The sequence below is a fragment of the Vigna angularis genome, chromosome 1 (genome assembly GCF_016808095.1).
Source record: "Vigna angularis cultivar LongXiaoDou No.4 chromosome 1, ASM1680809v1, whole genome shotgun sequence".
Taxonomy (NCBI): domain Eukaryota; kingdom Viridiplantae; phylum Streptophyta; class Magnoliopsida; order Fabales; family Fabaceae; genus Vigna; species Vigna angularis.
In genome coordinates this window covers 43,451,837-43,477,668 of record NC_068970.1, presented here as the reverse complement: position 1 = coordinate 43,477,668, position 25,832 = coordinate 43,451,837, and the positions used below count along the sequence as shown (strand labels likewise).

At 33.8% G+C, this 25,832-nt stretch overlaps 1 protein-coding gene across 1 annotated transcript; it reads left to right on the top strand.

Annotated features, from left to right (window-relative positions):
• Window positions 1-15,034: 15,034 nt before the first annotated feature.
• Window positions 15,035-19,579, top strand: LOC108319709 (probable potassium transporter 17). The gene is made up of 8 exons (XM_017550934.2): window positions 15,035-15,236; window positions 15,344-15,569; window positions 15,860-16,081; window positions 16,190-16,240; window positions 16,729-16,989; window positions 17,666-17,718; window positions 17,820-18,189; window positions 18,556-19,579. The coding sequence occupies exons 1-8, from the start codon at window positions 15,105-15,107 to the stop codon at window positions 19,410-19,412; spliced, it is 2,172 nt and encodes a 723-aa protein (XP_017406423.1). The 5' UTR covers window positions 15,035-15,104; the 3' UTR covers window positions 19,413-19,579.
• Window positions 19,580-25,832: the final 6,253 nt, after the last annotated feature.

Sequence of the window (25,832 nt, the reverse complement as noted above, 5' to 3'; positions counted from 1 at the left end):
GATTTCAATTTTAACAGATTCAACCAAAACAGGGAAACACATAGAAACTCTAATCGATTTTGTTTATAACATAACCGATTAAAAATCGCGAAAACAGTTTTTCATACAAAAACATCAACTAACAACCAATCACCAATCATACACACAACTTGCATTCACATACAAAAACTTATAATGCATGAGTGCATGAATTTAACAGTTTTCGTTACCACATTGAGTTACTCAAGAATCTGTGATTTATTCCACTAAATTTCATCCTTCAGCACTTCTCTGCCTCTGTAGCAGCTTACTTTCCTCAAAACAATCGAAAGGTTTCAATTCAGGTACCCAAATAAACTTGGGGCCTATATGGTTAAGCATAGGAGGTTCTTCCTTTGGAATCCACTTGTACTTTCCTCTTGGAACACCAACCTTTCTGTAGTAATAGTTCCTGACAGAATGCCCATTGGTATTACAATAAAAGCATGCATTTGTAATAGGTTTGCTTAGATCAATGAATTTCTTAGTATTAATTATATTGCTCTTAGTCTTATAACATATTCCTTGTTTGTTTATTGCTCTACCTTGTGACTTTAAAACAACATCTAAATTATGTCTTCCTAGAGTAAATTTAGATAGCATGCTTGTCAAGTAATCAATTTTTTTTAAATGAGGAGGACAATTTTCACATTTTTTCTCTACAACCTGAACTTCAGTTTTAAAATTTTTAACATATTATAAAGTAGCTTCCAATTCCTGTTTGAGCTTTTCATTTTCTTCAACAAGGTTGTTAATACGATACTCATAATCTTTTCTTTCAAATTGTAATCGATTTACCTTGTATTGCAATCTCATTGCTTCAACATGTAATTCTTGAAAAGCATCCAGCAGCAAGTCATATTTTACTTCAATCGGCTCGCTTTCAAAGTCGCTGTCATTGTCTTCAGAATGTATAGATCCTGCCATGAAGCACAAGTTTGACTCATCCTCAATACTATGATCATCATCACATGATGTGTCATCATCGTTGTTCTCCCATGCAATGTAAGCCTTCCTTTGCTTACTTCTTCTCGTATCCTGTGGATACTTGGAGTCAATTTTTTGTCTGTTTTTCATATCTGGACACTCTGGTTTGATGTGACCATCTTTGCCACATTCATAACATGTCACAGTGTTGGTTTTGGAGTTCTTTCTCCCTTCTTTTGTATAACCTACATGGTAAGTTGCAGTAGTTCTATTTTACATTAATTTAGTAAACCTTTTTACCATCATATTCATGACCTCTTTCTCAGTTATCTCTGCATCAGACTCAGCATCAGATTCAGCCTTCTTGGAGGATCTTTTGTTTGTAGCCTTGAGTGCAATCGATTTTTTCTATTCAATCTCTTTTTCTTTCCTCAATCTACCAAGCTCCAATTCATGTTCCCTAAGCTTGCCAAACAAAGTTGTCATATTCATGTTAGTTAAATCTTTTGACTCGGATATGGTAGTTACCTTTGGTTGCCAGCTTCTATTTAGGCTTTTCAGAATTTTGATGTTGATTTCTTCCTTTTCAAAAGCCTTTCCGAGAGCCATAAGATGGTTGACTATATGTGTGAACCTTTTCTGCACGTCATAAATGGTCTCTCCAGCTTTCATCCTAAACATTTCATACTCATACATTAGGGAATTCTTTCTGGCCCGCTTGACTTCATATGTTCTCTCATGTGTGACTTCAAGAACTTCCCACATTTCTTTAGCTGTTTTGCAATGGGAAACCCTGAAAAACTCAACTTGTGTGAGAGCAGAAGCAATAACATTACGTGGTTTTACATCATACTGTGCTCTCCGGTTTTCCTCTTGAGTCCACTTAGAAAAGTTTTTCAAAATAGTTTTTCCATTTATCACATGAGTGGGTTCAAATGGACCATTGAGTGTATGATGAGTGCACATTTATGCCCACATTTAGACCAAGAGATCCGAAATACTTTCAAAAAGATGGAGATGAACATTCCATTGCTAGATGCTGTTAAATAAATCCCTAAATACGCCAAGCTTTTAAAAGAACTTTACACAAATAGAAGGCGTTTTAGGGATAATAAGGTTGTGAATTTGGGAAGAAATGTGTCAAGCATAGTTAAGAAGCATATTGAAATACCGCGAAAATGCAAGGATCCAGGTATGTTTTCTATTCCTTGTGTTATTGGAAATTCAAAGTTTGACAATGCCATGTTAGATTTAGGAGCTTCCATAAATGTGATGCATTTATCAGTGTTTACTTCTCTATCTCTAGGACCTCTTAAGACTACTAGTGTGGTCATTCAACTAGCCAACCGCAACACATTTAACCCTACAGGTGTGCTTGAGGACGTGCTTGTTCAAGTAGACAAGTTAATTTTTCCTACAGATTTCTATATCTTGGATATGAAGGATGATGAAGGAATTGGTCCAACAACTATTATTTTGGAAAGACCCTTCATGATGATAGCACGAAACAAGATAGATGTGCATGCAGAATCATTGACAATGGAAATAGGAGACGAGAAAGTGTGCTTCAACATGTTAGAAGTTCGGAAGCACCCGATTAAAGATCATTCTTTGTTTTGTATTACTTGTCAAGTGATGTTGTAAACAATTTTTCTTTTAGTTGCTTAGATATTTTTTCAACTTTTTCTCCATCTTTGGATTTTTCTTTTTCAAATATGTCATGCCTAATTTTGGACGACAAAGAAAATTGTAAAGTAGGTGATATTGAGGACGCGGTGTCAAGAGATGATACTTTTGTGGTGTCCAAGTGTGATGTTGAGGTGGCTGAGATTACCTTAGGCTGTAAAATGTTGCCATCTGTGGTACAAGCACCCATTTTGGAGTTGAAACCCTTACCATCTCATTTGAAATATGCTTATCTTGAGAAGATGGGAAACTCCCTGTTATTATATCTACACTACTTACTGATGAGCAGGAAAAACAACTAATACAGGTTATCATAGATCAAAGAAAGCAATAGGCTGGACTTTAGCAGATATTCCTGGTATTAGCCCTTCTTTTTCCAGGCATAGAATACTTTTGGAGGTGGATGCTAAACAAGTGAGACAACCTCAAAGAAGATTGAATCCTCAACTGATGGAGGTTGCAAAGAAAGAGGACACCAAGTTGCTATAAACAGGTATTATATACCCCAATTCTGACAGCACTTGAGTGAGCCTTATACATGTGGTTCCCAAGAAATACAGAATCACAATGGTCAAGAACGAGCAGGACAAGTTGACTCCTATTCAGGATAGAAGTGGGACACATAATTTAATAGTTGACCATCTTAATAGGATTGAAAAGGGAAAAGATAACATTCCGATGAAGGATGACTTTTCCGTTGAAGTCCTACTAGCATTTCTTCCACCATGAAGGAGGTAAGTACCCTCATACTTTTTCTTTGCATTCTATATATAAGGCATACATGAAGGACAATCCATAGTTTAAGTGTGGGGGTGTGTGGGAAACAATTAAATTTGTTCCCTATTTTGTTTGTTTTTTTAAATAAATATTTGCAATGAATTTAAAAGTTTGAATCAGTAACTGGGATCATCATGAATTCAAGAGAAAGAAAAAAGTCATGTTGATATGAGTGGATTGCTTCTATGATTTTCTGATTGAGTTGACTTGAGAATTTCTTGATTAAATCTTTTGTGAAAGGAATTTGAACCATGTGAGTTTTGGGCCTAATGTTAAGGATGGACCACCTTATGCCATGCCTATTTTTCTTGAGTGATTTCCCATGTTTTGATGATACTCTAATATTTAGCTTGATTCTTTGTTTTGTGACTGAGGTGAATATGTATGATTTGATATGATTGAGGCATTTCTTGTTTTAGCTACTTGGCCAAATAAATTTGTCCTAACATTAATCTATTGGAAAACCCTTTGAGCCTTAAAACTATTTTCCTTGTTTTTAGTCATTGTCAAATGAGAAAAGAAGAAAAATCATATGTTCCTTACCTTAGGAAAGAAGAACGAGTAATGGATTGTGTTAGAAGTAAGTGGTGAATAAGTGTGTGGGTGAGTACCTCACCCACAAAATAATAAGATTGGCAAAAAGGAAGATGAAAAGTCAGAGTTTTGAAAAGAAAAAGGCAAAAAGAAAAGAAAAAAAAAGTCTTCCTTAAAGGAGGAACAAATAATAATTTTTTTTTGAAATCAACTGTCATTACTCTTTCTATATCAATTTCAAAAACTCAGAAATTCCAAAAAAAATTCTACCTTTGCCTTGGCCTCAATATAACCTTTAAAAGGCCCTCATGATCAACAGTTGCATGTTTTTGAAGTATGTGAATGTTAGAGTTTTGCCTAATATCAAGGGTGTCTACTTACATGGGTATTTTGAGCATAAACACAAGCCAAAGACACTTGAGAGAGTTTGAGAGAAATAGATACATTTTGAATTCAGTATTGTCTTTCATATTTGATTTGCTTGGGAATTCAAAAAGGTCAACTCATGTGTGAAGAATAGAGTGATTTCATTTGCATGTCCATGACAAAGTAATCTCTAGATGATTAATCTATGTTCGGTGTTATTCATTCTTTTGATCCAAATGCAAATATGGAATAAAATGACCCTGAACAAAGTCTTGAAATTAGTCAATTTATGCCCACATTTATGATTTACAATTCAATTTTTTTATAAGATTCTTGTGCTTAAATGATTGATTTAAAATAAGATTTGTGATGATTGGCCTTATCGGGTTTGGGAATTAAAGAGGCTTAAAATGTGATTTAATTGCATAAATTATTTTGGATAATCAAATGTTTGTTAATGCAGCTGGAATCAAAGTTTGAATTGCAATTCTGAAAAGAAAGAAAATGCTAAAGTGCAATTAGAGGAAATTTCTGGACTTCTGTGAAATCTTGAATAAAATAAAAAGGGTTGAAATGTAATTTTGGGCAAGTTTATTTTAAGAGATAATTTGGAGAAAATATATCATAATATATTTTATTTGATATTGTTAAATAATTACCTTATTTAACTATATCAATAAAAATCAAAAGATAATATTTGCCAAATCTTTTTGTATCTTGAAAAGATATTATCAAATATTCTCAAAAACAAATTAAATATGTTGAATATTTGGAAGATATTAGATATAAGATAAAAGATCTTATCAACAGAAGATTCAGAGTCCAAGCCCAATCAAACCTATATAAAGAGACCTAGGAGAGGCAGAAAACACAACTCATTCATTCTCAGACTCCTCCACTGGAAGCAAGCATCCACCACTCCTCTCACTTTTATTTCATCATGTGTTTCACTCCATTCCTGGAGGGCTAAGCTTTTAGGGCTATTCCACTGTAATTTCATTATGGATTCTGAGCTTAAGTTGAATTAATGCTATTATTTCTTTTGATTATTGATTTGAGTTGCTCTCTTTCTATGTCTTTCATCTCTCAATCATATTAAAAGCAATGATTTTTGCATCATAAGGTGTTTGAATCTACATGCATATTAATCATATGAGTTCAAGGGTTTCTAGGTTTGATTGAGAATCTACTTTGATTGAATTTAGGAACTTTCATATGATTAAACGAGTTTTTGCTATCAATTGAGAATGAACTTTGATTGGTGGTGATAATTTCAACTATAATTAATTGAGAATTTACTTTGATTAATTAGCTTTTAATTTCGTTAGGAGATTTAAGAATAGATATGATTAAACACAATAGAATTTGATTGAGAATGTACTTTGGTTGAATTCATTATGAATAATCTAGACAGGTCTTGCATTTGATTGAGAATCTACTTTGGTTAACTACATGATCGCCCTCGAATTAATTAAGAATGTACTTTAATTAATTTGAAACTTGAACAATAATCAATTGAACAATTATCTGTGGATAACCGATGATGATTCTATCTTGGAAAAGCAATGGAATTAGCCTATTTCATCATAATTGTTTCTACGCTTCCTCTTTGTTCTTCAAACATTCTTCAAAAATTAATTCCATTAGCATACTTTCTCACTTTCATTCTTGAGCATTGCATAGCATTCATAAGATTCAAATATTGAAAAACAATTTCGTATTTGTTGGGAGACGACTTAGGGTTACTTTAACCCTATCTACTTTCTTGACCACTGACTTGGCAATACTGAAGTTGCCTTGAAAAGTAGTATTAATTTCGTATTGAAAAACAATTTTGTATTCGTTGGGAGGTGACTCAGGGTTACTTTAACCCTATCTACTTTCTTGACTACTAACTTGGCAATACTGAAGTTGCCTTGAAAAGTAGTATTAATTTGATAGCTTCAACGACAACATATGAATGTAGCATCGCATACACCCTTGTCTACTGATTCAAGAAAAATTTGCATTCTTATTTTCCAAAAGGCATAGTTTTCACCAGCAAATAGAGAAGGTCTATTTGTGGATGCACCTTCACCAAAGGTCTTAAAAACAAAAGCCATTTTTAGGATCGAACAATCGATTTGACAAAAAGGTTAATCGATTTGTTTTTCAAATAATTTTTGAAAACCAGCTCTGGTGCCAATTGTTAGAAATGATGAACTTTGTTTCTCAACACCAAGAGGGGCTGAATTGGTGTTTTATAAAAATACTCGCTTTTCAAATCTTTTTCGCAAATTAGATAAATCTTTAAACCTTTCTTGAACAACAAACAATGTGTATGCAATATAACAATATGTTTATTTGAATTATGACAGTATGTAATCGATTAATGTAGAAAGATAGGTAGAAGAAAAATCAAACTCTTAGTTTTATACTGGTTCAGCCGCAATGCCTACATCCAGTGTCCTTTCAATCAACCTAAGATTGAAAGCCAATTTGCACTATAGAGATCTGAGTTTTTACAACAAAGGCTTTACAGCGACCACACTGTCAAAATGTAAATCACCTCTCTAACTCACTAATCTAATATAGCCAAATACAAAAACCCTAAAGCAAGAACAATCCTCTCCTACAGTCACCCCTTTGAGAACCCTCTCAAAGTACAAGAACTCCTCGTTCTTCTTCTTGGCAACACGCATAGGGAAACAACAACACACAGATTGCGAAACTTCTCCTGATAAAGAAGCAAGCACCTCAGTTGTGCAGAAAGATCAAATTCTTCAAATCAGTTGAGCTTGTCTCTCAAGAAATCTTCAAGAATAGTCGATAACTTCAATTTCTTGTTTCTTGGAGCATTTGATCACCTTTGTAAACCTTTTCAGCCCAATCTAAATCAGATATGAAAATGTTAATCTCAAATTGTCTTACAGAAATCCAATCAGTGCATCTATATATAGTTTTAGTCAATTCAGACGCAATTCAATCGATTACTCTTTTAATCTAATGGTTACATTAAATACTTGTAACAGATTTATAACCACTTAAGCTCCTTAAGTGAATACGCAATTAATGCAATCGATTTCAATTTAATGCTTAGTCAACACATTTAAAAATATGGCCGTTGAAACAGTTATGACAAGCATGAAACAATTTTCAAATCAATAACAAACTTAATTGAATACATAATCCATGTAATCGATTAAGATATGTGCAAACACACGTGTTTTAACCGTTTTACCAATTAATGTAATCGATTCAAAACAAGTTGCTTTGCCTCAGTTTAAAAACACAAGCTGTCTGATGACCTGAATTGATTATCACACCTCTGTAGTCGATTTAGTCATTCAGATATACTTTTGTGCACATGATTTCCTTATCACCAAAACATACAGTATGCATACACAGATATGATCACTTTACTAACACAATATGCAACAATCAACATATTATATGTTCAACACATGTGATTGTTAAGATGTCGATAAGTGTACCGAATCATATCAAGTAATATAAAATGGTAAGACCAAGTATCGTTTCCCAAGAGACTCACGGCACTAGACTGTCATGTAACTACTTAACTAATTAAGACTTTTGTAGAACAATTTGGAATTTTTAATGCAAAAAAAGAAAGTAAATATGAATGCACTTTTGGCCAATTGAAAGAAAAACACAAATGTGAATGGTGATATTGAATATGAGATGAATATGTTGTTAGGGTTTAGATTTCACCTAGTTTACTCTCATTTATATATGAATTTATCTTCTTCATTCAATTGTTAACATCACTCTCTAAATTACTTAAAACCCAATCCCTCGGCGAAGAAAGTCTATCCTTAATTACTAGACCACAATCCCTTGCATTCTTAATAACTAATTCTACATTACGATTAGGAGCTTAAGATGACCAAAATTCATATCCCCATCCCTGAGCAATACTGTTTCTAGGAGCAATCCTCCAGAACATGAATTGTAAGATACCTCCTGGTAATCATGCAAATCATACATCATGCCATGAATGAGTTAAGAAGCATTGAGTAAAGAAGAATTACCCTAACAATTAATGAAAGAAGCATATATAATTAAGATCAATTCAAATACATGAGAGTCCACAAGGTTACATCATCCCCCAACAACAAATAATGTTTAGTTCTCCATCGTCATGGAGAAACTAAATGAACAATGGAATGAAAAAGATAGAAAAACCCTAAAAACTGAAGAGGAGAGCTTCTGCATCCACTTCTGCCTCTAGAGAATTGAAGAAAATCTGAATTTGTATTAATTCTGTCAAGAGATACCCTCTCTAGGTCGATCTAATCCTTAAATAGGGCTGAATTGGCCCATGGGCCAACGTTGCCACCGCTCAATGCCTCTACTTAGGGTAATAGGGCGAAACTACGAGAAAATTGGCGCTCAGCGCCCCTTAGAGGGCGCCTAGGCGGTGTACGGCAGCAAACTGGCGCTTAGGCGCCCTAACTGGGGCGCTCAGGCGCCCTGGGTATAAAGCTGGCACTCAGGCACCCTGGTATAAAGCTGGCACTCAGGCGCCCTTCTGGGTGCCCAGGCGCCCTGCACTACACAAACTGGTGCTCAGGTGCCCAGAATGGGGCGCCTAGGCGCCGTGCGTGGCCTCCTATGCTCCTTTTTTTATGTTTTAACTATCCCTCTTTAATTCCAACTTCTTGATACTTATGCTCTTCTTTTAAATCATTCCAATAACCTACAAAATCAAGGAGATTTAGTGATAAAATCTTCAAGTGTAACCTCAACTCACTTATTCACAAAACTATACTAAAAACATGAGTTCAAGCAAGCTTCTAAGTAACAAAGGGTTGATTTAATATCAAAATTGAATCACAAATAACGATATATTTAACCGTTATCAGTGAATATCACAATATGTTCATATTTCACATTAATCATAAACACATATGACATATACCACAGTACATATTCATGTGTTTTGATTATCAATGTGTTGTTATCATCAAAAACCACTATCATAGGGATTGGGTTCAGCTATCACAATGCTCCCTCTATCAACACATACATATTGATTATATCAACCATAATCAAACACACAACAAGATACATATCTTCTGATTATACCAATCATAATCAAACACACAACAAGATACATACCTTCTGATTATATCAACCATAATCAAACACCCCATACATAGTAGTAATAACAATAAGATTCTTAATCCTCTAATATAAATAATTCAATTTTACTGAATTACTTAATCCTCGATCTCCGATCCTTGAACTTCGGTCATCGATCCTTAATCTCTAACCCTTAATGTCATCACTAACATCTCACACATAAACCCTTGGTCTATCCACTCATTACACCCATGCTAACTACTTACTATAATTATTATAGTAACATCACTAACATAACAATAGGAGCATATCAAGTACCATGATTATCATCATAGATACACCACCATCCCAGTCATGAACAATACCATGAGCATTATAGTACCATAATACCATAGTGAAAAGAGTCCATCTCACTCCTGTACCCTACCTCACCGACTATAGTCGCTCCTACAGCCCACCTGTAGCCTGCCCTACAAGACATCTATAGCTTCCCCTACATATCATCTCTTTCCAATGCACACAAGGAAAAAGGAAGCACATATCCGCAGATAGTACCAGAATTTACGAGGTACAATAAGTAGACTTGTCCTCTACTATCATGCTCATCAATCACATACTCAGGTACATCCTAACACTCACTCATGCTCCACTCTCAACCACAAGTCAAACTGACCCTAAACATAACCACTAACCTCAATCTCTGATTATCATCATGCTCAACAACTCCTTAGGCTTGGTTCACGTCCATTCTTCATTAAATTTGCCATTTTCACCAAAATGCACTATCATAATCGATTATCACTTAAGATAATTGATTATCTTAATGATAATCAATTATCATAGTGAAATTTACCCAGAAACATCACGCTGGGATGGATAATCGGTTATCATCCAAAATAATCGATTATTCTCGAAACCACACTCAAAATCAACGCATAGATAATCGATTGTAACTAATGATAATCAATTATTACTGACACTAAACACCTCCTAGACATGATTCAAGAATTCAAACATACATACGTCAACCCTAGATCACATGGAAACAAAGTTAACACATCGTACATGCATTCAAGCATCACATACCCATGTAAACATACTCAAACACATATAATACATCACTTGAATAATCCATATCCAATAATTGACATGTTATACCCCCAATAAAAGGGTGCAAAAGAGTCTCCGATAAAAACACCAAATAGTATTTTCATTCAGCCAAACTAACTAAGCATAATACTTATAAATGAGAACTAAGAAGATGAAAATTCTCCACAATAGAGCTGCTAATGTGAGATTTTTTTCTCCCAAACTGGATCTCTGATTGACGATCCAAACGGTCAAATTGAAGAACGATACGTCAGGAACCCACTTTCCAAAACTCAGCCTGATCCAACGGTGAATGACTTCACAACAACGAAAACACCAATGCAGGTTTTGTGTTATGCCAGAATAACTTCTTCTCTTCGTTTAGGCTGTTTTCTCCCAAACTAGATCTCAGATTGACGATACGAACGGTAAGAATGAAGAACCATATGTCTGGAACCCACTTCCTAAAAATCAGCCTGATCCAACGATGAGTGACTTCACAATGACGAAAACACCAGTGTAGGTTTTATGTTATGCGAGAATGTCTTCTTCTCTTCCTTTCTTTCTCACTAGACTTTTCTCTCTTCAAATGACTCTAATATGCCTACTAATCTGACCCGTCTCCACTTAAACAAAGTGAGACATAATGGTCCACATAATTTGGCCTATTCTCTACAAAGGAAGGGAACCCAATAACTCAACACTTATAACATATAATTCCATGAAACCCCCAAGCATTATAACTTTGTTCTCCTATAACATCAAACCCTTTGTTGGAATAACCCAACAAAACATACATAATATATTCATAGGGAAAACCTAATACAAATATTACATAAACTTTTATGCCCATGCATACACAAACCCTTGGCGAACAATAACAACATATAACCATAATCATAATCATATAAACATATATCAAACAAGGATTATTAATCAAAATAACCAAGAACACATATAACATAGAACAATAAAAAAACAAAGGTAAGCTTCTCCGTACCTTGGCCAATCTTAAGGCTTTATATATACTTCAAAAACACTACCAATCTTCCTTTGCACTAAGGGTTTTCTATTGTTCTCTCTCTTCTTCTCCCAAAATGTCAATTTCCTCTCTTCCTCTATTTTCTCTCTTTGATTTAGAGTTTGTAGGGTTTCTAAACACCAAACCACCCCTTTCTTTGTATCTTAATATTTATAAAACAACCTAACTCTATCTCTAATATTTTCTCACTTATAATAATACATTTTATTCCAATTTATTATAATGAGTCTATCAATAATATATATTACTATTATCTAGCCATAATATCTAATTATATATAATAATATCTCTTTTAAATATCTAAACCATCAAAATTATATCTCATTTTCTTTCAACTACTTTATTTCTAAGACTCCTATTTTCTAGTACCAAAACTTATGCAAGATTAAGGGAAACAATTAATTGAGGTTGTAATTACTAGAAAACATAAGAAAATATAATTTCCATGAATCAAATGTAGAAATCCATAATTTAAATGAAGAAGACGAAAAAGTAAAAACGCAATGGAATTAGATAAAATATTGTTTTTATAATATTATAAAAAATAAGAGAAAAGAGGGTATTCAAACTAGAACCTTATTCTAGATACTAGATGATATGATCTTGTCCAGAAAATAGTACAATTTTTTTTTTTGAATTTGAATCCTCAAGAAAATAAATCAGAAAAGAACCAAGACCTTCTATGACTCTCACAACATAATTCATTCTACCATATTTGAGTGTGAATAGTTATTAAAGTTAAGGATACCTCCCATATGTGAATGCGTACACTAATAAAACCATAACCAATCCTTCTTGAATTAGCACCAACCATTCTCAGATAAACATCATAAATCAACCATCATTTTAACATTTATAAAATCAACCATTAAATATACCAGAAGAGAACATATGATTAGAATTAAGCTTTGTAATTTCACTCAACAACTAGTCTCTCAAAGCCCACTTACCAAGAGACCAGAAAGCTCACCTAACGAAATAATCATGCGAACTCATGACTTAAAATTCTTCTAAAAGTCTCACAAAAAGACTTATCTCGCCCAACCACTACCAAGTTAATGAGCTCTCTGACTTTGGCTTTGCCTAGTGAGTATACTCTTACCCAACGACCACCAAGTTAGTAGCTTTCTAACTTTGACTTCGCCTAACGAGTATATTCTCGCTCAATGACAACTAAGTTAGTACATCTCTGACTTTGGCTTTGCCCAACGAATCTACATAGTTCTACAAATTTATGTCATTCCAGTCCTGCCAAACGATTCAATAACTATTACCGACGTCAAAAGCATACCAATTTCAAATTACATTACCTTCAATGATTCAAACAATACCATCTGCAATATCAATCAGGCAACATTCCTAATTTTATCATACGATTCAAGTGAACCAAATTACAACCCTAATATCAATTTTGCACATCAATTCTTAATCACAAAACTCAATAATACAAGCAAAAAACCATACAAGCATACAATTTGCAATTATAAGGTATCAATAACATAAAACTATGCAAGTAGCTTCCCTTACCTAAAAGATGGATCAAATAGTCCAAAAACCCATATAACAACCTCTAACACATAGCAAACTCTATCTCTACCCTGATGAACAACACAAACATGATCAAGACACACCATTAGGATCACTAATCGATAGAAACTAGTAAAGAAAACTTAAATATTACATGCGAGCCAAAAAGGATCACATGTAGAGAAAGAACAAACAAACTAAGAATATAGACAAAAAACCAATTTAATACTAATTAAACAAAAATGGAGAGCTCGTCGTAAGGATCACTCGAGTGATCTCTTTATTGAAACAAATGAATAAAAGGTGAGAAAACCTAAAGAGAAGGAAGATAACGGTAGAAAAAATGTTTTTGGAGAGAATATGTATTTTTAAAATAATGAAAATCATTTATAAAACTCAATTTATATTTTAAACTTTTAATATTAAAATAATCTAATCTTACCATTCTAAAAACATTATCAATTTTAAACACAATTTTTTATACTATTATACCTTTTGGTTACTATAAAAAAAAGAAAATTAATAAATTTTCAATGATTTTTTTTCTTATCTATAAAAATGTTAATAGATATAATTTGACTAAGCTTTTGTTATCATATAACGAATATGAAAATATAATAGTTTTATTGACTATTAACGAGTCTCATTTCTATATTTTTTTCTTTATATCATTGGAAATATTCCTGGATGGCCTTTTCCTTATTACATTTATCTTGTATTCCTCAGTTACCAAAAAAAGAAAAGATGAATGGTGTTCTCACTTCTATTCTCAGTAGCTTTGAGGGACAAAAATATTGACTTTATAATTTATCATTTTACGCATGTAATACATCAAGAAAGAGATTGTTTTGTGCATATTATATGATTAGTTTTTAGTAGATAAACAATTATCATTTTGTGCACAGTAGTTGTTTTAATTTGACCCGTGCACAAAAAGTTCATTAAACGGTTGGCGTAAACTGGAGTTTGGGAGCTTAGAAAAAAGCCATTTTTTTTTTTATTTTTTTAAACTTTCACAACAAACATGGAGAAAAATGCTTTTCTTTTGAATTTCATGTTATTAAGTTATACGTGAGAAGTATCTTACTTTTTAATTAAAGATTTTGTTTATTGTTTAATAAAATTCTCTTAATTTATATTTTCCGTCCCAAAACTCAAACCTGAACTTTATTATTATAAGAATATTTATATGATATATATAAATTTTGTCCTTAAATGTATGTTTCTTATAAGATAATTTATAAGAAAAAACGTGATATAAAATTGTTATAAATGATAAAACTATTTATCATAATAGTTGACCGTTGAATTTCTAGAATTTGAATTTAATTTAATACCGTATGATTTGATTTAAACTGAGTGTTCTTTATTTATTGTTTAATTTCATACATCTTAAAAAATTAATTATTACCTATAGTTATATATAAAGAATATTTTTTTTACTATCATCAATTTTTTCCAATTTTATTCTTTAAATAACAATTTTTAAATTTAACTATTTTCTTTTAATTTAACCATTTTTTAACTTAAATAAATAAAAATTATCTGCAAAATAAATATATACTATCTACAATTAAATTATAAAAAGTATTTAATTTGTTTTTATAATTATAATTTAATTATTTTGTTTCATAAAAAAGTATAATTATATTTGTGTTCTTTATTATTGTAAATTTAGTATTGTATTTATTTGGCAACATTCTAAAATAATTAGTAATCCGAAAAGAAAAGATATTCAACAAATAAAATAAATATTATTGTTGAATCAAACTCTTCCAAAGTCAATTATATTTAAACAATAAAATAAGAAATCAATGTTATATATATCATACAATATAATATAACTATATTATAAATATGAAACCTTAAAATTCTAAGAAATTCCCAACACCAAATATTCCGTTAATCACATGAACTAAATAACCATTTGTTCCTAATGAGGCAAATCTTTGTCTATAAAAGTAGTGCATAATTGCTGGTGTTGGTAACTAGTAAAAGATTCTGTTGTGTTGGAGTTTGTGCTGTGTCTTCTCACAGAGTACGAGGAGGCGATATGGAAAACCATGTCCAGCACCCTTCGTCAAACGACGTCGTTGTCAACGTCAATGGCGACTCTGATTCTGAAGCTCGCCGCCTTCACCCAACTGACCATGCATTTTCCTCTCAGCAGCAACAACAACGACAGGTTGGTTATGTATTCACTGTAACTTCTGTTTCAACTACCAACATGCAATTTGATGAACAACAATGACTAACATAACATGTTTGTTTGATGATGTTGGTGAGGTGCAGGAAGGGAACGAAAGAAGGGAGAGTTTAGTTCTTGCCTACAAGACTCTTGGGGTGGTGTTTGGAGGACTTGTGACGTCACCCCTCTACGTGTACCCTTCAATGCCACTCAAGTCTCCAACGGAAGATGATTATTTGGGCATTTACAGCATTATGTTTTGGACTCTTACTCTCATAGGGGTTGTCAAGTATGCCAATGTAGCCATTAGAGCTGATGACCACGGCGAAGGTACTGGCTACTTTCATTTTCTTTGGATTCAAAGTTGATACTTAATTGAAGTAACTTCAGACAAGTTTTACTTTAAATTGAAAATTTTATACTAAATTTTGTTATTGACTTGCTTTAGATTAAAACATTGCAATGCAAATGGCTTCATTTTAAAATCAACGAATATGAAGCAAACTTGTTATCAGTTTCGTTTTAAATCAATTTTGCAGTTGTTCCACCCAAATGCACATTTCTAAAGCTGCAAATTTGTTGCTTTCTATTTCATGGCGATGACCCTGTTTGAATTGCAGGTGGGACTTTTGCCTTGTATTCATTGCTATGCAGGCATGTCAATATTGGGATCCTGCCTCCCAAGCATGTGGGTTTGAACACAACTAAGGATGTTCAGAAGAGAACTTTGCTTGCCAAGTTCTTCCAAACAAGCTTAGTTGCTCGGAGGCTCTTGCTCTTTGTTGCTATGTTGGGTACTTGCATGCTTATTGGTGATGGTATACTTACGCCAGCAATTTCAGGTTTGGTGACAATAGTATTTTTTCTTTTTTATCACGTTTCAGAAAGGTTAGATTCCCTTTTTGTTACTTTGAAATGTTTTGATTTGACTTTGCTTAATTTGTTTTCAGTGTTATCAGCAATGGATGGACTTAGAGCACCTTTTCCTTCAGTTAGCAAATGTAAGTTTTGGAGTTCGAACGGTTTTACTGTGACCTGGTATTTTGCAGCTTTCATTAATGGAATCTGTCAAAACTTATTGAGCATGATTAATTTGATGGTTTTCTTGTTTAAACAAGTGGGAGTTTTTCTTTGTGAAAAATCAAATTTATTTATTAAAGATTGGTATCTGTAATGAATGATTCCTTTCCTTATTTTTTTTTTTTCACTTTTTGTTACATTAATAAGATATTGTTAACAAAACCATTAATTTAATCAGATGCAAGTAACGTCATCAACCAGTACTTGCATAATTCAGAGACAAAAACATATGAATATTGCAGTATAATGAAGCTGTCTGGTGAGTAAGAAAGGTAGTTTAAAACTAATAAAAGCATCATAGGAAGCTTTTTATCCTAAGGCATGTTTAGAGTAGATTTGAGTATACGATTCAGTCTTCTGGTTTATATAACTCTAATTTCTCTCTTCTTTTTTGCATATGCTGCCACAGCGCTAGTGGAAGCACTCTCTGCAGTAGTTCTCATTGTTCTGTTTCTGTTGCAAAAGTTTGGTACATCCCGTGTTAGTTTCCTATTTTCCCCAATAATGGGCTCATGGACCCTGAGTACCCCACTTGTAGGAGTTTACAGCATCATACACCACTATCCTAGCATATTTAAGGCTTTATCTCCCCACTATATATTCCACTTCTTTTGGAGAAATGGAAAATCTGGATGGCTTTTACTTGGTGGTACTGTACTTTGCATTACAGGTATCTAACTCATCCTTTTTACATGATATATCTTTGGAAGACGCTTTTCTATCCCTGTCAAATCATATTACAAATCCACACGTTTAAGTACTTATGGTAGGTCAAGCTATGGACTAAATAATGTTGCTATATAAGAATTGTGCAAAAGGGAATCTTAAATAGTTATTAGAATTGCAAAATTTGACCAGGCAACATTTTGTATAAGGTGATGAGCTGCAAACAGGCACATGGATAAAACAGTACAATTCATATCATTCATATGAATTTCACAATTAATTTTCATCATTCCCTTTTGCTTTTCCTTCAGCTATTGTTATCAGAGAAATTGAATAATAAAATAATAATAAGCTTAAATTGTTAAATAAAAAGGAATGCTACTGAATACCCCTATTTTTATCATAAATTTTCAAAGTATTTTTCATTTTATCACTAACTATTCAATATAATAAATATGATATTCATGATTCAAAGTAATCTCTGTGATTCAGAATTTAACAACCTTAGGGGGTGACTAGTACATGTCCAAACACTTAATTGTGGACAATTGTTTAGATGGGCAAGCCAGTACGTTTGTTGTTCTGACTTCTGATATGAATACAGTGATCTCTTAGTCATAAAAATTTATTACTTTGAAGTACATTTTGTTTCTCTGTTCTTAATTTCTTCATCTTGCTAGGTTCTGAGGCAATGTTTGCTGATCTTGGTCATTTCAATCCGAAGTCCATTCAGGTTGATATCTATAATTTCTTTTACCTCTCTTTGAAGGTTGTGCATCCTTCTCAGCCAATTATTGTCTTATACTCTTTTCTTCTTTGTTAATTTGATAACAGATAGCTTTTCTGTTCACAATCTACCCATCTTTAGTTCTGACTTATGCGGGACAGACAGCTTACCTGATCAAGCATCCCAATGATCATGATGATGGCTTCTACAAATTTATACCAACTTCAGTCTACTGGCCCATCTTTGTCATTGCCACTTCTGCTGCAGTTGTTGCTAGCCAATCATTAATATCAGCCACCTTTTCTGTAATCAAGCAATCAGTAGTCCTGGATTATTTTCCTAGAGTGAAGGTTGTCCACACATCTAAAAGTAAAGAAGGAGAGGTTTACTCCCCTGAAGTGAACTACATCCTGATGGTCCTTTGCGTAGCTGTGATTCTTATTTTTGGAGATGGAAAAGATATAGGAAATGCTTTTGGTATGTCTGTTTCTCAAGCCCTATGTTTGCTTAGATAACCTTAAATAGTTACCACCTGATTAAGAAAAAAAATTCCATTTTATAACAGTTTTTGGGTTACCCTTGTTGAATTTGAAATCAGCCAATGATTTACATTAACAGAAGGCTTCTGTTCAAAGTATGATTCATACAATATATGGGGCGACAGAAGCTGTTCTGCATCCAAGACTCAGACAGTTCTTCTCAATCATAAATTTAAACAATCTGTCACAGTTTCTTACAGTAATATGGCCATAGGGCGACCTTAGACTATTTAGTATATGAAACTATTTAGCATCTAACAGTAATCTATGCAATAGTCTGATGTTGGTGTGCCATTTATTGCAGGTGTTGTTGTGAGCCTAGTTATGCTTATCACCACTATATTGCTTACACTAGTCATGATCATGATATGGAGGACTCCTGCTGTGCTAGTTTGCCTTTACTTCGTCGTATTTTTTGTGATGGAAGGGATTTATGTTAGTGCAGTTTTCACCAAATTTGCTGAAGGTGGATGGATTCCTTTTGCAATATCATTCATCCTTGCTTTCATCATGTTTGGTTGGTTTTATGGTAGACAAAAAAAGACTGATTACGAATTAACCCACAAGATAACCTTTGAGAGACTTGAAGAGCTTTTAGCTGACCGCAGTGTTAATAGGGTTCCTGGGCTATGCTTCTTTTATACCAACATTCAAGACGGGTTGACTCCTATTCTTGGACACTACATAAAGAACATGAAATCCCTTCATAAGGTCACAGTATTCACTACTCTTAAATATTTGTTAGTTCCAAAGGTTGCTCCACAAGATAGGATTGTAATCAAGAAATCAAATCTCAAAGGGGTATATTGCTGTATGATTCAGTATGGCTATGCAGATGCTCTAAATTTGGAAGGAGATCATTTTGTTGACCAAGTCATTAGTAGTTTGGAAAAACATATACAGAAGCATCAGTCTCCAGAGAATCTTTCTGATTCTGAAGAGACTGAAGAAGAGACCTCGAACTTAGAAGAAGCAAGGGTTGCTGGGGTAGTTCATGTTCGTGGAAAGACCAGATTTTACATTGGCCAAAACTGTAGCTGGTTTGATAAATTTGTGCTTAGTTTTTATGAAGTTATGCACAATAACTGTAGATCTGGTTTGCCTGCTCTTGGGATTCCACCGCAGCAACGGATTGAAGTTGGAATGCTATACGAAGCTTGAAGGTTTACAGTATCAAGCATTTACTCAAACATGTAGAGGGGCAAAACAAAACAGGTGGTGAACAAAGGGGCTTCAGTAGTAGGTTTCTAAATCACACCATGTATAAACTACTCAAGCAGTTATTGTTTTGTCAGAAAGAAATATATGAGAATTACTGTTTGTGATTTCATTATACGCACATTTCAGTTTCAGATAATTAAAAAAGAGAGCAAAGATTAATCAAGTATATAAAAATTACTCTTTGGGCTAGTTACTTTAATTTCAAAAAAAGACATATTGAATAATATCTTAATTGTAATTCGTCCAAAAATAAAATTCATCGTAGTAAATTGGATCAAAATACACTTGTATAAATAGAGGTATATTTGTCTTACAAATTCTACCATATAACCATCCGATCAGCTACAAATCGGATGATTAATCATAGTTCATATTATCTAACGAGTCACTATTGAACCAGGTTGGCTACCAAATAAATCGGTCGGTCATGAATCAGAGCACATTAACCTTAATGCATATCAACTTAAAACTACAGTATGATTATCCGCAGTTGGGTCGTGATTAAGCCAACATTAATTAAAACCCCACCTTAAAACCTATAAATAAAGGTTTGAGGTAAGGAGGCAGGTTACTTGTATTTATTGTGCCATTAATTGCTAACTGCCAATGTTGAGTTGATTTTGGCATCAGAGTGCCTTCTACAGGTACCCTTCAAGCGGATGAATGACTTGATACAACATTTGGACTTCAAGACAACATTCAAACTTTGGACGACACAATACAACTTTAATCATTGATCTCGACCCCATACCCAAAACATTTTGGCACCCACCGTGGGGTAGAGTGATTAGTGACTAAACCCTATGGTGACCATTAGGAACATGACGAGCACCACAACAACAAAGGAGTCACAGAATCAACACAACCAGCTAGAGATGCTTAGGAACATGCAAGAAATGGAGGAGATGTAGTGTAGGTACGAGGAGGAATTGATGTCTCTCAAGGTTGAGAATGCATCCTTGCGAAAAGAGTAGAGCATCTAACAACTGGAACCCCTTGCACTAACCCAACTTGCTTCGACCAGACCGAGGAAGGAGTCGTGTAAGACTGTCCATGAGGGCAACAGGGAGCTAGCAAGGATAACCCGTCTATGCAGACAATCAACATTGTCGGGCTAGTTCCCTTCACAGTAGGCATAATGGAAACCAACATGCCCAACCGGTGGAACCCTCTAGCCTTTGAGAAGTATGACAACTCCACTGATCCCGATGAACATCTAAGAATGTTGATGAACGAGATGATGTTTTACACCTCAAGTGACCTTGTTTGGTGTAGAGCCTTCTTCATCCCTCAGAATGAGGAGGCTTTGGCATGGTTCAATTCATTGCCGCCCAACTCCATTGATAGCTTCACCGTCATTTGCTCATGGTTCAGGTTGTAGTTTGCCACTAGTAGATTACATCATCTGACGTCCCTTGCCTTGATGAATATCAGGCAGGGAAGGAAGAATCACTATGTGCTTTCATGGAGCAATTTCAGAGGACTCTACGGTAGATAAGGAACCTTATCCACGAGGTAGCCTTGCACCACATGATTATGGCTTTACAGTCTAGATCATTCGCCAATAGCCTTTGCATATAGTTGACTGTGAACATGAACGAGTTAAGGGAGAGAGTCACAAAGTTCATGTGGGTAGAAGATATACACGATTTTCACCGAAAAATGAAGCATGAGGCATCAACAAGCAAAAGATTAGAAGAGAAGAAATTGACTTAATACCCCCTCAAAGAAGAAGAGTCACCCCAAGGTGCTTATGGGAGTAAACATTACTTATACAATAGGAATATGGGGCATAACATAAAGAAATGAACCACCCTTCGTGACAAAATTGAGAAGTTGATCTGAGTGGGTCACCTAAAGAGATATGTTAAGACCAAGTGGGAGGACAAGAGCCTGGCTCATAGGGGTAGTCCCTAGAGATGTTCTCGTCATACCTCAACAACCAAGCGTCGTCGAGAGTCTAAGCGTAGGAGTAAGAGCAAGAGTAGAGACCGCTAACTTTGAGCTCACATCAACACGATCTTAGGAGGGTTTGTATGAGGTGCATATTTAGCATCTACACGTAAACGACATATCCGAGCATTGAAGGTTGCCTACCTCAATGATAAGAAACTAAGGTCCATGTCACCCATCACATTCTCAGATGAAGATTTTAAGGCTCTTGATCCCCATCAGGATGACCCCATTGTTATCACGGTTGAGATAGCTCGGTATGGGGTAAGCAAAGTGTTAATTGACTAAGGAAGCTTAGTCAATATCCTATATTGGAAGACCTTTTTTAAGATTGTCGAGTTCTCTAAAGAAAGTGTGGACACATATGGTTACTTGGACCTTAGAACGAGGTTCAGAGCTGGTCGGGACAGTTGAGAGATCAAAATGAGGTATCTCCTGGTGAAGGTTAACACCTTATACAATATGTTAATAGCGCAACCAAAAGAAAAGAACATAACAACATCAATAAGAAACTCAATTTTGGACTTGATATTGAAGTGTTGTTTGCATTTTTCTAGCAAGTGTTTTTCCTTAGCTAATTTGGTTGGTCTTGTATTCTTAGTTTTATTTTGGTTTTATTCATCTATTCTAGCACCGTTCCTTTGGAATTCCTTTTTTAGTACTTACCTAATTGATACTTCTATTTTTTGCTTGTCATTCTTGGCTTTCTTTGGACTTGGGAAGGAGTTCTTAGATAGATTTGGAGTGAACATAAAGAGAGGATAAACACTTCAAGAAACCAAGAATTTCGGAGCTATTTTTTCACTTTTATTTGTTGTTTTGTATCACGGAACCTTTTTGTTCTTCTAATTTCTGGTTTCATTTGCCTATTTGCTTGGTGTCTTGGGAAAATGTCTTTGGTACAATCCTATCTCCATTGCTAAAATTGTGTAATAGTTTAATTTCCACTCTTAGAAGTGAAGGTGTGTCGAGTGGCTCTTAAGTGTCATTTGCATCTTCACATAGGGTCGTTAGTTTACTTGTTTACATAGCATTCAATTCCTTTTACTTTCCTTTTATACATTGTATTGTTTATCTTTTAAGTATCCATGGTACTTAGGTTGTTTGAAATCATCTTAGATAAACCTCTTTTTGGTTTTAGGAGCATTCTTTGCATTTGCATTTAAAAAAGTTTTGAAAGATTTTTACTTAGAAGCTTAGGTAAGGGTTATCTAAGGAAACTTAGTTATATACTTCTTCACTATTATGAGGTATCAACACAACATCATCTTCAGAACTTTCATTAAATGTTTTTTTCAATCTATGGTAAGGATGATTTCGAGGAAGTAATTTTCGATGTCTTGTATACCCATTTTGTCGGAACAATCGGTACCGTTATAGAGTCGCGCAGCGGAATAAAATATAGATAGCGGAAAGCGTGTAACGATCACAACACAAGTTAAAATATATGCTAAGAGTTTAGGGATCAAGAAAATCAACACAGAATTTTTATCCTGGTTCGAATCAAAAGATTTTACGTCCAGTCATTAATCACTATGAATACTGATTAACCTTTTTTCACTAAAATATGGTTTGCAAATTACAATCAGATAATCAAAATAAGCAAAGAATAGAAAACACTTTCCTTCGACAAACGAACGGAAGAACCTGCTCAGCCAACTTGAAGAGAACCGCTCCGACCTTTGACACACAAAACGCGAGCTTCTCCTATTCACAAGACCAGGCAAGAGCACTCTATCACTTTGAGAACTTCCTCAGACAAACTGTATTCTCAAAATGGCATAGATCCTTTTCACTCACAGAGAGCTTCCCTTAGGCACAAAGCTCTAATACTCTCAATTGAAAAGTTTTTTCTAAGAGCTGTGAAGACCTCTATTTATAAACCTAGTTTCGTGCAGGGTCAAAAACTGAAAAGACATCTCCCAACTGCCACTGATAATCGATTATGAAAAGTGATAATCGATTATTTGTGTCCGTTATGGGGTTTTCAAAAAAGTGATAATCGATTATATGATGTGATAATCGATTATTCCTGTATGACTCTATGATAATCGATTATTGCCATTACATAATCGATTATTGCAGTTAAAAATGCAAGTTTACAAGGTTTACAAGAATTTCCTACTACATTTAATCTCTACAAATTGCTTTTAACTAATTCTAATATCTTCTTCAACTAAAACTTCTTGCAGCATCATCAAAACAAATTTCTTCAAGATTTACCAATACTCCTTATTGGTAACACATTTTTCTTTCCATGCTTGAATTAAAGATAACTAATGTTTTTTTTTTCACAAATGGGATACAAAAAATGACATTTAACACTATAACAACTCAAGTTTCCATATGTTGAGAACTCATTTATGGTGCAAAAACAACATTACACGCAAATGGAAAGTTTCTTCAGAATATGAATCAAAGACTTTGATGTCCTCTTCCCACGATATTTTCAAATCATTAATTAAAAGTTTCATATACACAACAGTGTCCTTTTCATGTTATCTAAGACCCAATATTATCATAGATAACATCGTATATTTTCTCTCCATGTACAACGGAGATAGATTGTAAATCATCACTAAAATTGACCATGAACTTGGCTTTTTCGACCCAAAGAAAGTGTATTCATTCATAGACCCAACTTGGGCTTTTTCATCCTGCATAATTTTAACTACACCTCCAAAATAATTTAAAGTGATAATATATCCGTATTATGTATTTAAAAAATTCTCTTGAACAAGTTTTTCAAATATGATTTCATAAGTAAGATTTTCGGAATAGAACTTTCAGACAGGATTTCCAAAGCATATGAAATATATTTCTAAATAAGTTTTTTATAATAGAATTTTTGGAACAAACTTTCCAAAACGTATGAAATGCTTTCTTGAACAAACTTTTTAAAACAAGATTTTTGGAGGAAACTTTTCAGAATATGAGATGTGTTTCGGAATAAGACTTCCAAAACAAGATTTATGGAACAAGTCACTTAAATATATATGGTACCTTCCAGAGTAAACTTTTTGGAACAACTGTCTGCTTTGTAACCAGAAGGATACTTTTAGCATTTTTTTTTTCTTATAGCATAGGAGTGTAGTTAGTAACCATGGGAGTGTAGTTAGTAATCATGGGAGTGTAGATAGAAAAGACATTGCAGTTGTCTGCCATGTTTAAAACACATGTTTCATGCACTATACCTTAAATGCATGCCTTGATCTAAAAGCTACAATCCAAAATATAATTTGTTTACTTTTAAGTTGTAAGTTTAAAATACAAAATAAAAACAAAAAATACATTTCAAATTATATAATTTAAAATACAATTGGATAAAAAAATTTGTATTTCAAAATTATAATTCTGAAATATAAAAAATTATATTTTGAATTATATATTTCATAATACAAAACAAAAATTACATTATAGATTATAGAATATAATTTATGAAAGTTCGAGTCGAAATTATAGAAGTGTAGCAAGAAATTACAAACAAATTGAAGCAATCTACTTACCAATCTCTACCAAAGCTCAACTAATAAAAGAAAATAATTACTAGACTGTGGTTATCAACTAGTCCAAAAATAGACCACTTTTAATCACTATGTAATTTGTCTATTTGAATTTTATAATTTTGGTAAAACAAAAAAATAATGGCGTATAATAGTCAAGAGAGTTGTTTCCTTCACCATCCTGAGGCTCCCTCCACCTCTTCAATTTTTCTTTTATTCCAAAATTACTTTTTTTTTATATTTACTATTTACCTTTTTAACTTTTGATGTTAAAATCCTAATCCCTTTCCAACTTCTCATTTTCACTTTACTTAGAAAGCAATACTCTCACACCCCCTCCCTTTTTTTCTCTATTTCTCTGCAACCCCCCCCCCCCCCCCCCCCCCCCTCCCCGCTCCCCCACTCTCCCTTTCTTTCGTTATTTCTCTGCAGGCCCACTCCCACTCTCCCTTTCTCTCATTCTCCTCATTCTCGTTGAAGGGGTTGAAATGTGTCTTAGGTATGAAAGCATATATAAGAATGCATTAATTGAATTATTGAGGATGTAAACACTAACAATGTTAATTGTGTTTTACATACAGTTTGTTTGTAATAATGGGTATTGAATTTGTGAATTATTAGGTGTGTGTTCCTTGTGTGGGGTCATGGATGTTAGATAAAGAGAAGACCTTGGTTTACGTGTGCTTGTTAGGAAGAAAATTTATCGTTGTATGTAGTTAAGGAGAAGAACATGGGTTTTTCCTATGTAGTGAAAAGAGTAAGTAGGATGAATGTTAATGGTGGATCCCGTGGAAAGAAAGAGGGGAAAGTTGAACAAGTTGAACGGATCTAGACATCCGTTGATGGAGTCGGGTGTGGGGATGTATTAGAATGTTGGTGAAAATTAATCCTAGTAACTAGATAT